This window comes from Macaca mulatta, chromosome 1 (assembly GCF_049350105.2).
Source record: "Macaca mulatta isolate MMU2019108-1 chromosome 1, T2T-MMU8v2.0, whole genome shotgun sequence".
Classification (NCBI taxonomy): domain Eukaryota; kingdom Metazoa; phylum Chordata; class Mammalia; order Primates; family Cercopithecidae; genus Macaca; species Macaca mulatta.
Genome location: NC_133406.1, coordinates 203,186,456 through 203,203,929, shown reverse-complemented (window position 1 = coordinate 203,203,929; position 17,474 = coordinate 203,186,456). Strand labels below are relative to the sequence as shown.

Below are 17,474 nucleotides of genomic sequence, written 5' to 3'. Positions count from 1 at the left end.
GAGGCTACCTCAGCAGAACTCGGAGTTGTGATGAGTGTCCAAGTGCCACAATGTTGTGATCTACATTTTGGCATTAAAAAACACATTTTCTGGTGGCTTTCCTACCCATAGTCCTGTAGGTTTTGTTATATCTGGCCGTATTTAACGCTGAGATTTAATGCGCCATTTGTGAAGGTCAGGGCTGTGAGAAACAAGACCTCTACTTTTGAGTACTGTGAAACCATCACTATTTCACCACCAGCTACCCATGCCCTTAACCAAAAATTAACCATTTATCCTAACAACATTCATATACAATTATATTCGAGAATATATAACTCTTATTTGGAGGAAGTGGGGGTGAGAACAGCAAAGGCTTAATCAGTCTCAGCTAGCGGTCAAGGGCATGAAGGAAAAGAGAAAGGATGACAGCACCCAATGCTCACCTGCGCTCCTTTTGCCTATACATATTCAGGCGCCGGATGGTGGCCCGGTCCCTCATGTTTTGGCCTCCTGCTCCCTGCACTCGATCTACAAAAGGCAGAAGTACACAGTGCACTATTTGATAACCAACCAGTATAACCAACAAGTCATTGCTTAAAATGCAACAAGTAGTTCACCCAAATTAGGTAAGAAACCACCAACCACAAAAATCTCTACTTTCTCCATGTTGTTCCAATAATTATTACTTGAAGCTATATGGTATGACAAAGCTGACCCAACCTTTGATCTTCGATAGGATTGTATTTGAGAAGAAGAACAGCTAATATTTTTGAGCACTTATGATGGCTATCCACATTATAGGCATCATCTCATTTAATCCATACAATAATCCTATAGATATATTATCTCCATGCTGCAGAGTGAGAAACTGAGGCACAGTGGTCAGACACCTTGCCCAAGGTCAAACCGTTACTAAATGGCAGTGCCAGAATTTGAACACGATCATTTTATCACATCTGTGGTCTTAACCACGAAGATACCTACCTCTGTGCCTCCATTTAACAAATATGGGGTGCCTCCTCCATGCAAGGCACCATGGAGACTATAATTTTGATATATATGTGTTCCAGTTTCTTAATGTTTGATTTTTTGTTTATTCAACACAGCAATTCTTGCCTTACATCTCAAAGAGAAAGAGAAGAACAAACGAGCAGGGTAATACTAGCCTAGCTTCTCATTTTGGGAGCCATTTATTTATTTATTCTTCCCGAAACGGAGTCTTGCTCTTTCACCCAGGTTGGAGTGCAGTGTTGCGATCTCAGCCCACTACAACTTCCGCCTCCCCGGTTCATGCGATTCTCCTGCCTCAGCCTCCCGAGTAGCTGGGATTACAGGCATCCGCCATCATGCCCGGCTAATTTTTCTATTTTTGTAGAGAGGGGGTTTCACCATGTTGGTCAGGCTGGTCTTGAACTCCTGACCTCAGGTGATCCGCCCGCCTCGGCCTCTCAAAGTGCTGGGATTACAGGCCTGAGCCCACACCCAACTGGGAGCCCTTTAAATTACCTGTCTGGTCCTGAAGTGATGCAGTAGAAGACAGACTGAAACCACAGCCCATTGGCTCTCCTACTCTCTAACAGTAGAGACTGGCGGCTCTACTACTGCTCACTAACTGTTGCAGTTATGACAAGCCACTTCCTGCATTTTGATTCAGTCTCTTTACCTGTAAAATCATAATCTCTAAGGGACTTTTGGGGTCTAACATTCTGAGATTCCAGTTTGTGCAAAGTGAATAATTTATTATCAATCCGGAGTAAACATTCAACATGCATTAAAATTGTCAAAAATTCTAAATCATATTTTAAAACAAAGTTTTATTAATTAAACTTGAATGGAAAGAACTCTCCCACAGGATGTCTTGTTAATCCTACAGGTGGAACTTCGCCAAAACTTACACACATCTCCAAAACAGCCTTACTGCAATGATCATATTGACTTCTTTGTAGGGTTCTCTAAGCACTTTACCAGATAGAATAATTCCAAGGGCAAAAACTACAATCCCTTTCTCATTTTAAAGGTCAAAGTTAAGGTGACCGGCAAATATGATCACGTGTAAAAGGCCCGATTACCCATTTTCAAGCTGACTTTCTCTGCATCTCTCAACTGGAGAGGACCCGAGGCTGCCAGCCTGAGTGTTCACTTTCCCTGACTTTAGACCAGTTGACTACACTTTGGCCTGCCAGGCGTGCAATGTCAGCCCTCCTCAGTGCCCCCCTGAGAAGAAACCATCACAAATATTGCTTTCCTTTTTCCCTTTTCATCCCCAACAGCCACCCCGCTCATAGTCATTCTAAGCAATGCCACCCAAGTAACCCTCCTCCTCCAGTCCTCGGAGCCCTTCCCTATACTTCCTCCAAGCTCCACCCTCGATCAGCCCTGCCGCCTGTACCCGGGTTTGTGCTGGCCTTGGACGGGTTGATGGTGCTCCGTCCTTTGTACTTGGGCTTCACCATCTTGGCGACGAGACCGGGACCGGAGTGCGAGGTCCGGCTTACGTGGGGAAACAAATTTAGATCTACCCAGGCCCGGCCGAAGCGACCCGCGTGAACCACGCCGGACCACGTGTGCACGACCTACGTCACTTCCGCTCGCGCCCCTCCCTGCCCCAGAGCGACTTCCTGTGAACGCGCGCCACTATCGGCCTGGCTCCTCCCCCGCCCTAGCCACCCAGGCGTCGCCCTGCGTGGAGCCCCAGCCCGCTCCAGCCCTAGCAACCGCCAAGCTGCCCCTCCATAGCAACCGCCTAGTTACCCTGAACGCGTGGCCCAGAGCTCCCAGTTGGGTCCACCTCCAAATAAAGAAGCCTCTTCCCCTGCCAATGACACAAGCTTAAGTTTGTCTTCTGAATTTGTCTTCTAAGTCCTTCCAAAAGTTGCCGACCACACAGCAGCCAAATATCCATTAGAAGGTGTCATCCTCTTCCTTACAATTCCAGCGGCTTATCATCACTCTTAGAATGACAGGTAGGGGAAAGGGGAAGGGAGAAACAGAGAGAGACAGAGATTGATTCAAACTTTTTGCCATCCCTGCAGGATTCTGTGATCTGGCCTCTGCCTATTTATCTGATCTCATGTGTACCTCCCTCCCTCTGGTTATTCTGACATTTACACTGGATATTCTCTCTGCCTGAATCACTCTTTCCCAGAATCTTTGCATAGGTGGTCATTCAATCCTCAGCTCAAATATCACCTATTGGTAGGCCTGCAAGAATTAGCAAATAGAAATACAGGACACCAAATTAAATTAGAATTTCAGCGGAAAAAAAGGAATACATTTCTTTAGTACACCTCCAATAGTGCCTGGAAAATACTTACACTAAAAAAGTATTCATCGTTTGCCTGAAATCCAAATGTAACTGTACGTTCTGTATTTTATCTGGTGACCCTTCGTACTGTGAGAACTCTTTCCTGTCTGATTTGTCTAAATCAGCCACCTTTCACCCTTTCACAGTTACTCTGTTACAGTATTCTGTTTTATTTATTTCATGGCATTTATCACTAGTTGAATTTTTTTTTTTTTTTACCAGTTTATTGGCTGCTTCCCTCAAACTAGAATGTAAGCTTCTTGAAAGCAGGGACCTTGTAAATTTGTTCACTGCTGTGTCTTTAAGACTTGAATAGCACCTGAAACAAAGGACTCAAAAAATATTCATTAAATGAAAGGATGAGTAGATGGGAATGTCTCTTGCCTTGAGGGTGAAGGAAGGCATTAAGACCCAGTGATTTCTGTTTCTACCAGCCAAAATAAAGTTTCTAGATGCCAGTGTTTCAACCAAGAAGCCCTCTTTTTAAAATTTTTTTTATTTTTTTGTTTTTGTTTTTGTTTTTTGAGACAGAGTCTCGCTCTTGTCGCCCAGGCTGGAGTGCAGTGGCAGGATCTCGGCTCACTGCAACCTCCGCCTCCTGGGTTCAAGCAATTCTCCTGCCTCAGCCTCCCAAGTAGCTGGGATTACAGGCACACGGGCCAGGACAGAAATACCTTCTGTCCCTCGAGCTTTGCTGGTCTCAAACTCCTGACCTCAGGTGATCCACTCGCCTCGGCCTCCCAAAGTGCTGGGATTACATGTGTGAACCACCGCGCCTGGCCCCTGTCTCTTTTTTGGTACCTCAAATTGTCAGGAAGTGGCCATCTTTGTACCCTCTGGATAGGCCAGAAAAGAGATGGTTAGGCAAGAGGAAGGGTGGATACATGCAGTGTAGCTCATTTCATAAAAACGAACAACTTGTTATAAAGTGAGGTATTCTAATTGAGCAGGGGATGATTGAGTCTTTATTTCTCTGAGTTTGAAACAAACCCCGAAACATTCTTTTTAGAGCAAAAGCAGGCCATGTCATAGGCAAGAGCTGGAAATACCTTCTGTCCCTCGAGCTTCGCTTTCCTTGCCCCAAGGGCAAGTATCATGAGATTAAATGCAATTCTGCTGGGAAGGCCCTGACCCTGACTTGTGTTAGGGAAGCCCTGAGAGCTATTTGGAAAAAAACTTCATGCTCAGTGAAGATGCCCTCTTCCACCCCACACTGTCCCTCTGATCCCCAAAACAAGGGTACAATAGCCTCCTCCCAGAGAGAAGATTCAGTTAATGTGTTTCTGATGCCTCAAGTTGGTGCAAACCAGAATAAACACGGATGGCAAAAATCAGCCTATGAGCTCATTCAGGCTTTGATCAGAGACATAATTTCATTATGAAATTTTGAATCAGGCTGTTGTGAAGTCTTGCCAAGGAGTTTCATTTTCCCAGATGATATGGTGGGTTGTTTCTCTCCTGTTCTCATACTCTGCTTGCATTTATCGTACAAACTTTCCATCTATTTTTATAATCTGACCCATCAATCCTTTTACAACAATATTTGCTGATCTTGACAACCAACGTCAATTCTACCAGCAGATAAAAAGCCTGATCAAGGTAGGTCAAGCTTAAGTTACTGGTTTGATTTGCCTGCCCTGCTTGCCTCATTGTAATGCAGTGACTATTTTTCACTCTCTTTTCTGATGTCATGCTGACCAGCAAAGGCAAGCTACACCTCCAGGTCTACAGTTCCTCAGCTTTAAAACAGATGCAATAACTTAACTACCCTGAAAGGCTGCAATAAGATCATATGAGTTATGGTATATGGAAGCATCATGGACATGGTACACATCATGCAGATGGGATGCTTTTTTTTTTTTTTTTTTTGAGATGGAGTCTTGCTCTGTCACCAGGCTGGAGTGCAGTGGCGTGATCTCAGCTCACTGCAAACTCTGCCTCCCGGGTTCAAGCAATTCTCATGCCTCAGCCTCCCAAGTAGCTGGAATTACAGGCATGTGCCACCACACCTGGCTAATTTTTGTATTTTTAGTAGAGACGGGGTTTCACCATGTTGGCCAGGCTGGTCTCGATTTCCTGACCTCGAGATCTGCCCGCCTTGGCCTCCCAAAGTGCTGGGATTACAGGCGTGAGCCACTGCACTGGCCAGGGATGCTTTCTATTTTTCTCAAAATCCAGGATTAGCTACTCATCCCCTCAAATCTTGCTCCTGGTAACCACAGGTTTGTGTGAATGAGAAGACCTTAATGGAGACTGGCTGGAAATGCCATGTCCTGGACTGGGGTCTTCACAGGAAGCAGACAATCCTGACCTTACTTTTTTTTTTTTTTCCAGACAGAGTCTTGCTCTGTCACCCAGGTTGGAGTGCAATGGCGCGATCTCAGCTCACTGCAACCTCTGCCTCCTTGGTTCAAGCAATTCTCCTGCCTCATCCTCCTGAGTAGCTGGGATTGCAGGCACCCGCCAGGACACCCAGCTAATTTTTGTATTTTTAGTAGAGGCGGGGTTTCGCCATGTTGGCCAGGCTGGTCTTGAACTCCTGACCTCAGGTGATCCCCTTGCCTCAGTCTCCCAAAGTGCTGGGATTATAGGCATGAGCCACTGCGCCCGGCCCTGACCTCACTTTATCTTCATTCTGTAAAAAGTTTGTCACTGGGGTCTAATGGGCAAATAGCAGCAGCTTCTAAAGCAGCGTTTTTCAAAGTGTGGTCTGAGAACCACAAGCATCAGAATCACTTGGGGGATTTGTTTAAAAATGCTGGGCGTGGTGGCTCATGCCTGGAATCCCAGCACTTTGGGAAGCAGAGGCAGGTGGATCGCTTGAGCTCAGGAGTTTGAGACCAGCCTGGGTGACATGGCAAAACCTTGTTTCTACAAAACATGCAAAAATTAGCCAGGCGTGGTGGCTCAAACCTGTAGTCCCAGGTACTTGGGAGGCTGAGGGTGGAGAATCGTTTGAGCCTGGGAAGTGGAGGCTGCAGTGAGATTGCGCCACTGCACTCTAGCCTGGGCGACAGAGTGAGATCCTGTCTCAAAAATAAAATAAAATAAAAATGCAGATTCCTGGGTTTTATCCCAGAGCTTCCAAAATCAGACCATCTTGGGGGTGGGGCCAAGAGAATCTGCATTTTGGCAAGCTCCTCAAGTGATTCTTGTATATACAAAAGTGAAGTGTTTTCCAAGAGTCACTTGGAGGCTTTCTGGCCAGGTGACCAGAAGACAGCCCTGGAAGATTCAGCTTCTTTCCTACCTATCTTAAATCATCTTGTTCTTAGCAGAGCCAGGGTGAGGAAGGCTGCTGCAGTGTCTAATGTACTCTGAAAATATATGTCTTGGCTCTGCCCCAAATGCCTTGATATTTATGCTGCAGCTGGAGGGTTACCCTTTGGCAATGCTCCATTGTAAGGCCATTAGCTCTTAATTAGTGTCAGCTTGTTGGGTTATACTTCCCAATTGAACTGCTAGCAGAAGCTGCTCTTTTCAGGCCTCTTGTGTGTCTCCTCTGGCAAGTCCATGATGCATTGACCCCTGCCTGCTGAGGCCAAGAGTTGGGCCCCTGGAATGACCGCTGCCCAATATGAAACAGTCCTAGTCCCCAAGTGCTAGGTTCTGGGACTCTGGAAGAACAGAGAAAGGCTCAGAATATATATCTACAGGGTTTTGTTGTTTTGTTTCATTGATAGAAAACAAAAAAGTGAGTCCTTGGTTATACAACCTCAACAGTTCTACAAGCAAATTCAAGTATAAGAAAAGTAAAGTTCGGCCGGGTGTGGTGGCTCATGCCTGTAATCTCAGCACTTTGGGAGGCCAAGGAAGGCAGATCATCTGAGGTCAGGAGGTCGAGATAGGTCTAGCCAACATGGTGAAACCCTGTCTCTACTAAAAATACAAAAATTAACTGGGCGTGTTGGCGCATGCCTGTAATCCCAGCTACTAGGGAGGCTGAGGCACAAGAATTGCTTGAGCCCGAGAGGCAGAGGTTGCAGTGAGCCAAGATTTACACCAGTGCGCACCAGCCTGGGCGACACAGTGAGACCCTGCCACAAATAAATAAATAATAATAATAAAAACGAAAAGTAAAGTGTATTAACTTGGAGCTTCATAGGCCAAGTTACCCTCAGTTTTCAGTCTAGGATACCTGGGAAATTCTTGGACAAGGATATAGCAAACTGGTGGGCTTGCTAGCTGTAAAAATGGCTAGGTGACTCACCTCTGGGAACCCCGAGAAACTTATCTTTATGGTCACCACTTCTAAGTGGGAGAAACAGTCTGTATTAGTCTTGGCATGCATCTCACTGCTGGGTAGGAGTTCTTCAAAAAGATCCCCAGATTAAGCTTTGGAAAAATAACTAGAAGCATTTCACTCCTTCCTATCACCAAATCCCTTGTGGTCTTCGGCATATTCTGCTCAAGAAAATCTGAGAAGCCCTTTTATGAGATACTATTAATGGCCTCTAATTTTCAGCCTGGCTTAGATAACTCAAGACTGCTGGCTCTGTCCTGAGAAGTGGATCCAGAACACACACTGATGTGGGAATTTAAAATATAATTCCAAATTGTAGATAATTGTTTAAGCTCTGAGGAGGTTGGAGGGCCTATATTAAGTCATCTCCCCAGGATCAGTGTGTTTCCTATTACACTTGATACCTATCTGTCCAGGGATCCTTTTGATTTTGAAGCCATTAGACCAAATCTTTGTATAATTCTTTACCTCCTTGTCTCCTGCCCACCTCCCTCCTTTTTCTTTAAGAAAACACTTTTTAAAAATTTTATCCAGGTCCCTTGGTTTGTTTCCAGTGGAATAATGTCACGTTAAAGAATCTGAAAAGTTAACTTCCCTTCTAAAACCAACAGATCAGTGGAGCTCTGTCTGTCAGATGGTCAGTCTTGCCCTAAGGGCATCCTCCGCCCAGCAAGACACTGAGATTTTCATTGACCTCCTCCATCCCTCTTGCTCTTCTGTCTGGTTTAGTCTAGACTAGGAACAAAATCTTATTTCTAAAATAGAGATTCAGGCAAAGGTATGGAAGAAAGTCAGGGTGAATATCTTCTCAAGCAGCAGAGGAAGAACTGGTCAAAACCTTTAGCTGTGTTTCCTTTTTTAGAACTCCGATTAGAAAAAGATAAGTCTACCACTTCCTCATCTTTGGGAAAAGCAATCCTTCCTACTCACTGTGCAACCCAGGTTGGAGGAATCTTCTAGATGGTTTTGTTTGTTTGTTTGTTTGTTTTGAGATGGAGTCTCACTCTGTCATCCAGGCTGGAGCACAGTGGTACAATCTTGGCTCACCATGCCCAGACGAGTTTTATATTTTCAGTAGTGACAGGGTTTCACCATGTTGGCCAGGCTGGTCTCAAACTCCTGACCTCAAACGATCCATCCACCTCGGCTTCCCAAAGTGCTGGGATTACAGGCATGAATCACTGCGCCCAGCCCCTTCTAGATGCTTTAAAAGTCTATGTGAGAGACTTTAAAGTTGTCAGTTTTGCTTCTAGCTAGAGCTGGGCAAATCCCCAAGATGCCCAGTCACTGTGCCCAGGACCTGGGGACTCAGGTTTTGCTGTATACTCCCCACTCTCCTACGTCAAGAAAAGGCATGAACCAAACCAAGTAGCTTATCTCTGAGTGCAGGGGTAGGCAGATTACAGCCCACAGGCCAAATCCCACCAGTTGCTGTTTTTATGTGGCCCACAAGCTAAGAATGGTCTTTATGTTTTTAAATGGCTGAACAAATTCAAAATAAGAATAATATTTTGTAACATGTGAAAATTATATGAAATTCAAACTTCTGGGTTCATAAAGTTTTATTGGTTCACAGCCACACCATTTGTTTACATATGGTCTATGGCTGCTTTTGCACTGCAAAGGCAGAGATGAGTAGACATGACAGACCACAAAAGGCCTGTGAAGCCTAAAATATTTACTACCTGGCCTTTTACAGAAAACACTTGCCTACAACCGCCTGTGCTAGGGCACTGGTGTGTGCTCTGATCATTGAAGAGACAGGGAATTGACCATTCACTATCTATTTGCCATTGCTCTCTGAGAGTGAACATTGCCCATCCCACTGTAGAGGTATATTTCATTTTTTCTACCCTGGGCATTCAAACGAGGGGTCCACTCCACACCTGATGTAGCTCATACTTTCATGGACCAGCAGGGGGCTCTCTGCAGAGGTTTAAAATTCATGGGGAGAGAGGCGGTGTTAGAGGACAAAAGCAAGTCTCAGGGGAGCAGCACTGATCTGTCAGTCTCCTAGGTGAGCCCCAGGATTTTTTTTTCTGGCTGAAGGGAACTTCAGGCAGAAATCCAAAGTGCTCCTTTGTCCACGGTCTTTGTGAAAGCAACTTTGGTGACCTTGAAGCAAAGCACAACAGAAAGTAGAGGAGATGGTCCACTTGCCCGGCATGGTTCTGGTGCACCATGGTCTTTAGGGGCTACACCAAGTGCGAGCAGCTTCAGGCGTGTTGGAGGCAGCCCCTGCAGCATGGCACAGGGGCACATACTGGCAGGTAGTCTGAATAGCTTTGTGAGCAATGCATGCTGATGAGGGGCTCGAGAGGCTAGGCAGGGGCGGATGGATGTCCTTGCAGGCCCTATAGTGTTATTTATAAGCATATATGATCCAACCCTCAGAATCCCCTCCTGCCAATAAATGAGACACTCACCAGGCTGCATATCATGGTATCAAGGTATGGAAAAGCACATGGAAAATGCAAGTTTTCACATAGCCAAGTGGTAGCTGAGCCAGACTACCTGAGGTCCAGTTCTGACCTCACTATTTATTAGCTGTGTGTCCTTGGTCACATCCTTTCACCTCTTTGTGTCTCAGTTTCCTCATCTGTAAAATGGGCCTAATAATGGTATCTACCTCACAGGCCTGTGTTGAGGATTAAATGAAGCAATGCGAGTAAAAGGCTTAGAATAGTGTAAGCACTGTGTCAATGTGTAGTACTGTAAGCGCTACATGTATGCACATAGTGTAAGCGCTATGAGAGTATTTCCAACTATACCCACAGCCTCAAGAGACTTGGGAAAGAACAGGAATGCAATAATACATCGCACAGTCTCTGCTTTCAGGAGCTGATCTTAGGCCGTGGGATGCAGACATGGATGTCATAAAGGTGAAATAGTCCGTAAAAACATATAGGAGGAGCAGCTACTGCGGAGGGGCCTCCTTCACAGAGGAAGGGTAATTCCATCTAGGTAAGAAATATGAGTAGAAGGTCTGCAGATGAAAGCAGGGAGAAACACATTTTGGGGGGAGGGAACAGCATAGACAAAGGTATGGGAACTTGAAAGTGCATTTTTATTGGGCACCAGTGAGTAATTCTAAGTAGAAGAGTAGATGGGGCAGGGGATGGGAGTGGCAGGAGATGGGCCTAGAAATCTGGGTTGCCATCAACAGTTGTGGCCAAATGACAGAAAGATCAAAATTGCTTTGCTTTTGGCCTGGTGCCCCACTGAGCTTTGATGCTGGCCTCATTTTTCCTTCTAGAAGGAAAAAGGAGTAAGCACCATCAAAAACTATCATCTCCAGGGATAATATAAGAACATTCCCATCCAAGAGGGATTGGTCCATTCATTCACTTGACAAACATCTAGCCTGTGATACCAAAAGACAAATGCAATTGGTCATATATACAGGAGAAATATGGACTGGGCAAGCCATGGCTGTGAAGAACCTGTGGCCACACAGCCAAAGGAAAGCAAAAAAAGGAAGACAAAGGAGAGTAGTGGATGGGGTGCTACAGGCCATCTGGGAGAGCAGAGAAGCCAGTCAGCCAGCATGGAGAGGGATCAGGAGGATCAGGAGGGTGAAACAGGTTTGAAAAAAGTGGGAGAAAAAAAAAGAGGGAAACAGAAGGGTAAACCATGGGAATGCGATGAAAATGTGTTTGTGAGAAATTGAGATGCAATGTCTGTGGACGTTTTGTTGGTTTGGTGGTGGGAAAAGAATTGTAACTATGCGTGGTAGGCAAATACCTCGTACAATAAAATACCTTGTGAGAATGAATGTGCGGGCATGAGAGAAATCAAGCACAGTCTATCGGCAATGGTCCTGCCCTTGGGAGAAAGGCCAAGTATATACTCAAGGCAATTGTTGCCAGAGTCCGTGAGCCCCTGGGGCATATCCGAAGTCTGAGCCAGATGGGTTATGTGTATCTCAACCTGGAACAGGCAGCTTTTTATCAGACTTTTCTGTCCAAAGTAGGGAGGTACTGCTGCCCTCCTCCACGCTGAGCCCAGGCCTGGAAGTAGCTGGGTAGGCTGGGATTCTACTCTGGGGCCCACAAAGAGGTGGCTCCAGCTTCAGGCCCATCCCAGGGCAGTGCTCACTTTGAGCTTGCCACGCCATTGGATCCTGAGGCCCAAGTGTGCCAAGGGCAGTCCAATACCCTTTAGGGTGTGGTTTCCTCGTGCCCCAGGCAGCGAAGAGTGTAGCAGCGAGACTCTGGCTCAAATCAGGAACTATCATCCACATGTAAAGCCCTCAGAGATAAATCTGATGGGAACAATGATTAGATTAAAATGTTGGGTTCTGTCATGGTGAGCCTGCTAGTCACTTGGCCTCAGCATTGAGTCCTCCCTCTTCAAGTCCTCCAAGATGAGACAGTGGAGTTCAACTGCCTGAATGGCCATCCTCACATCCCCCCGGGGCAGGCTTGGGTCAGCAGGGCCACAGCTCACTGCCCCACCCACCCAACCGCCACAGCCTCTTTCCATCTCAGTGTCCTGCTCCAGCTCCAAATCCTTAGGAGAATACTTTCCATGGTCCCTGGGATTGTGACACCCTCATCGTCACCTTTGCCAAGCGAGCCTTCCAGGACTGGCCCGGGAAAGCACCTCTCTTTGTTCCTTGCGCTGCCAGCTCATTTGACAGGCTTGGATCTGACCTGGCTATTACAGCATCACCTATCCCCCTCCTCTGTACCCCAGTCCCTGTCCCTCCCCCACCCCCTGCTTCTGTTCTCCTGCCCTGAAGGCTGCCAGTTTATTCCTTTTGGAGATGAACTCATTGTTGACTTTAACTCACTTCGATGTTTCCCAGGGAAGCATTCTGGCGGGAGGCCCACCGCAGCTCCTTGAAGAAGACAGCCAGGCCGGGGCCAAGACTGGGTGCCAGGGGCCTTGGAACTGCCAAAATGCCTCCCATTTTATGGACAGGCCTGGCTCACCCTGAAGACATTCCAAGTATTTAATCAGCAGTCCATGGTACATATTGGGTTGCAGAGGAAGCCCTCAGAAGCCGGCCTTTTAGGAGACAAAACTCAGCCAGAAGAAGGAGCTGGCCTTCTCCATGGACCAGGCCGATGCTCGACAGATGGAAAAAGTGCATCCCAATAACAAGGATCAATAACCAAAGGCTGACAGCTGCAGAGACCTGGCCTGAGGGGCCCCTAAGGACTCAGCTCTGCCTCTTTCCCACACCAGACTGAGTCCAGCCAGGAATCTATCTCACCCACCTCCCTGCACCAAGCTCCGGGAGAGCAAACGAGCGAGGGAGGAACCATTTTTCACATACTTTCTCTTTCAAAATGTAGCCCTGTTTCGCAATTTCCTACTTAAGTTCTGGAAGGCTCTGGGGCAGAACCCAAGCCACCTTCTCTAGCCACTGGCCTTGTCTCTTGTCACCAAGAACCTGGTAGGCTAGCGGTGACAGAGAAAGGAAGGGGCCCAGATTTACTAACTCTCCCTCTGTCCCCATCCATGCTAGCTCACCCAAGGGTCTATTTAGTGCAGGTCTCTCTCTCTCTTTTTTGTAGGGACAAGGTCTCAGGATGTTGCCCAGACTGGTCTTGAACTCCTGGCCTCAAGCTGTCCTCCTGCCTCAGCCTCCCAAAGTGCTGGGATTAGAGGTATGAGCCACCACGCCCGGCCTCACATTCTTGATGCTAAAGGAGCTTCAACCAAGCCTCCAGCCAAAACCTGTTTATTGTTCCCCGTGTGGTGGCTTTCTCTTGGGAGAGCCAGGAGGTGTGCCACACCAAAGCAGGTGCACCCAACCCTGGTATGCTCACATCTCAGCAACCCCTGAGGCACCGAATCTTCAGATCTTCTCTACTCCCCTATAACTAGGCTTTTGTTCTGGCTCACTTTTACTGGCAGTACTAGACAGTATTCCAGCCCTTTTGCAATGAATCCATTTAGTCCTTAAAAATGAAACCTGTTCTCTCTGATTGTTTTCCTCCTACCTTATCACCGTTCACTTGAGTTTCCACCTGTTGCCCATTTAAATCTTGTCTGGACCACAGCTGGAGAAGTGAGATACAAAAAGCCAGCACCTGGGTTGCTGGCCCTGCATCAGGGACTTGTAATAGAGCCCAAGAAGCTGACCCTTTTCCTAAATTCCCTCTCAGTCCTCCTACACCAAACCAAACAAACCAGAAAGAAAAAAAAAAAAATCCCCACTTAAATAAACAAATCCAGAAAACACAACCCCATCACCCAAAATATTGAAATGGAAAACAAATCTACACTCTGGAGATTTGATCTGAAACATACCAGAGCTGGAACTGCATACGGTGGCCAGAAATGTGTTAGTCTGGGCAAATCTGTGGCCCTGTAGAGGAAAAAGCTAACATTTTCCAAATAACAATGTGGGCACGTAACAACCACATACAATCATGTGCTGTTGTTGCCTAAACCTGGAAATAGGGTTAGGCAGCTCTACATCTTGACATAGATTCCCTCTCTCCAGCACTCACTCATCCTAAAAAGCACAGGGTGTGATGTCTGGACCAACTCTGGGCTGTTCTCAGCCCTTATGGTCTCTGCCTCAGGTGGGCTGCTTCTCAGGTTGTGAGCAGGTTTTGAAACACACATCCCTCTCCAGCTCAAAACAGGACAGGGTGAGACAGATACGAGTAGGTCCAGGTGGGGCTAATTGTTTTTTTGGAAAGTACTGGGATCGCATCTGAAAGCACCCAGTGTATCAGTATCAGATGATCTTGCCAGTAATTCTGCAGATGTAGAAGCTCAAGTGTGGGGTGTACATCAGTGGATTCAGGACTTCCTGAAACGCATACTATGTACCTTGTCTTAGCTGCCTAGGACTTCAAGAGCAGCTTTAGGTGGCTCAAAGATGTGATGTAGAGAAGCGGGATGGCTCAGAGCATCACAGAGTTGATGGCAGGAGATAACTGGAGGATTCAGCTCATTCTTTGATGTTGCTAAGATTCTGAATTTCTGCTTTGATGTTGGTGTAGAGGAAAGCTTATGATAATGCTTCTCAAATTGTTAAATATCTGCACAAATTTCCTAAGGGATCTTCCTACAAGGCAGATGCAGGTTCTTTAGGCCAAGGTCGCTGGTCCATGACCACACTTTGGGTAGCAAGAGCCTAAGGGTCAGGGACACATCAGAGCCAAAGACAGCCAAGACATACTGGGACTGAGGATTGATGCCCCAAAGTGAGAAACAGAAGGACAAAGAGAATCAATGGTGCACAAAAATAGAGTCAGAGGCTGAAGTGGGAACAGAGAAGATCAGGGTGACAAAAAGAGGGACTGAGAAGACAGAGTTAGAGACGCAGAGAGGGGCAAAGACAGAACACAGAGATGGAAGATGGATGACACAGAGAAACTTGCAAAGACACAGCCAGGGTCAAGGAGAGGAGACAAGGTAAAGAGTGAGGGAAGAGGGGCTGTTGGCTGTGGGCAGTCTGTGACTGGCAGTGAAGATCACAGGTGTAGAAGGGACAAGACCTGCAGATGCACAGACATGAAATCCCCCACTTTCCTCACCTCCCAGCCTTCCCACACCTGCATCACTCTCTCCTTGCTCCTGCAGAGCAATCCCTCCCAATGGAACCTTCCACTACTGATTTCCCCTTCTCTTGCCTGTGTACTCAACTGCTTTCTCTTAAGTGCAGCCCTCCCAGAAGGTTTTAAACACCATCAAGTCTTTCCCATTGAACGAAAAAAGGTCTCTCTTGACTCATATTTCTTTCTAGCTCCTGTCGTATTTCTCTTCCTCTTTTTCACAGCTAAGGAATTGTCTGCTTCCATCACCCTCCCCAAACACTGCTGCTAAGCTTCTGTTGGCACACATGTTGCTGAGTCCGACGGTCACTTTCCAGTCCTCTTTTGCTTGATCTCTCCCTCCTTCTTGCTAGCTTCTGGGGCCTGATATTCCCCTGGATTTCCTCTTGCCTGCTTCTCCTTTAACTCACCGTTGGTGATCTGATCTTTATATTTAGAGGGTCTTTATATTAGAGATGGGTCCAGACTCCTCTCTTCACCCAGTGCTGTCTTTTCAGTTGACCTCTTCCAAATCCACAGCCTCGACTGCCTTCCATACACCAGTTTACATTCCAGCTTGAACTCTGCCTGTACAACTAAACCTGTGTTTATGTCTAAGCAATGTCTGCTCACCATCTTTACCAGGATGTCTCAGAGGTACTACAAACTCAACGTGGTCGAAACCACATTTATATTCTTCCTTCTTCTCCCAAACTGGTCTTCCTCGCAGGTTTCCCATCTCAGAACACAGCACTGTCATCTCGCAGGTTTCCCATCTCAGAACACAGCACTGTCATCTGTCTGGGTGTTTGAGTCAGAAATAGAGATTTCGTCCTTGATAACTCCCTCCCCATCTCTCCCTTCTTCTACATCCAATGCATCACCAAACTCTGTCAACTTTATGCCCCAAATACCTTTTGATTTTGCTCACTTCTCTCCATTTCCACTGCCTCCACCCTAGTTCAAATCTCCAACATCTCTCACCTAGATGACAGCAACAGCCTCCTAACCAACCTCTCCCTAATCTGTCTTTCAAGCTACAGACACAGTGATCTTTGCAAAATGCGAATCTACTTGTTTTGGCCTACTGCTTAAAACCCTTCAGCAGCCTCCTTTGGCTCTGAGAATAAAGGACCAACTCCAGGCAATCTTTCTAGAATCATCTGAACTCATTTGCCCTCGAGACCTTCCAGCTATACTGGCTTTCTTTCAGTCCCTTGGCCAAACTACTTTCTGCTACAGGACAATTGCATATGCTGTGTCTGTAGAACTGTGCTGTCCAACATGGTAGCCACTGGCCACATGTGGTTATCGAGCACTTGAAATATGGCTAGTGCAACTGAAGAACTGAATTGCCAATGTTATTTAATTTTAATTGCCTAAAATTAAAATTTAAAAAGATACATCATTCAGTTACAGAAAAACTGCTAAGTGTTCTCAAAACAACTTGGGTATGTGTATCTTCTTTTTCAACTTTAGTTTTTATGCAGCGTGATTACAGATCAGGTATTTCCAGTGAAAATTTAGCATCCAAATTAAGATATGCTGTGAGTGTAAAAATACACACGGAACATTGAACACTTGGTTTTAAAAATGTAAAAGATCTCACTAATAATTTTTTTTTACCTTGATTGCATGTTAAAAAGATAATACTTTGGGGCCAGGTGCAGTGGCTCATGCCTATAATCCCAGCGCTTTGAGAAGCTGAGGCAAGAGGATCGCTTTAGCCCAGGAGTTCAAGACCAGACTGGGCAGCATAGTGAGACATCATCTCTATGAGAAAAAAAAAAAAAGATAATACTTTGCATATATATAGTTAAATAACAGATGTAATTAAAATTAATTTCACCTCTTTTTCCTTTTTATACTGTGGCTACTAGAGAAATATTTTCTTTTTTTATTACTTAATTTTTTTTTTGCACACCAACCTGGTCTCAAACTCCTGGGCTCAAGTGATCCTCCTATCTTTGCCTCCCAAAGTGTTGGGATTACAGGCGTGAGCCACCCTGCCTGGCCTTTTTTTTTTTTTTTTTTTTTTTTTTTTTTGAGGCAGTCTCGCTCTGTTGCCCAGGCTGGAGTGCAGTGGCGCGATCTCGGCTCACTACAACCTCCACCTCCCGTGTTCAAGCGACTCTCCTGCCTCAGCCTCCGAGTAGCTGGGATTACAGATGCACACCACCACATCGGGCTAATTTTTGTATTTTTAGTAGAGATGGGATTTCACCATGTTGGTCAGGCTGGTCTTGAACTCCTGACCTCGTGATCCGCCCGCCTCAGCCTCCCAAAATGCTGGGGTTACAGGTATGAGCCACCGCGCCCGGCCCAAAAATGTTAAATTAAATATGTGGCTCACATATTTCTATTGGACAGCAGCAATCTGTCTTAAATCCTTCTACCCATCCTTCAGAGTTAGGCTCAAATATCACATCCTCTGAGACACCTC

At 46.1% G+C, this 17,474-nt stretch overlaps 1 protein-coding gene across 1 annotated transcript in view; it reads right to left on the bottom strand.

Annotated features, from left to right (window-relative positions):
* The window catches only part of GNL2 (G protein nucleolar 2), a 29,798-nt gene extending 27,239 nt beyond the window's left edge, over nucleotides 1-2,559 (bottom strand). Inside the window, exons 1-2 of the mRNA XM_015135656.3 lie at nucleotides 2,372-2,559; nucleotides 426-510 (exon numbers count right to left, since the gene is read on the bottom strand). Coding sequence (XP_014991142.2) covers nucleotides 426-510; nucleotides 2,372-2,435 — 149 coding nt within the window. The 5' untranslated portion in view covers nucleotides 2,436-2,559. The remainder of the gene's footprint in view (nucleotides 1-425; nucleotides 511-2,371) is intronic.
* Nucleotides 2,560-17,474: the final 14,915 nt, after the last annotated feature.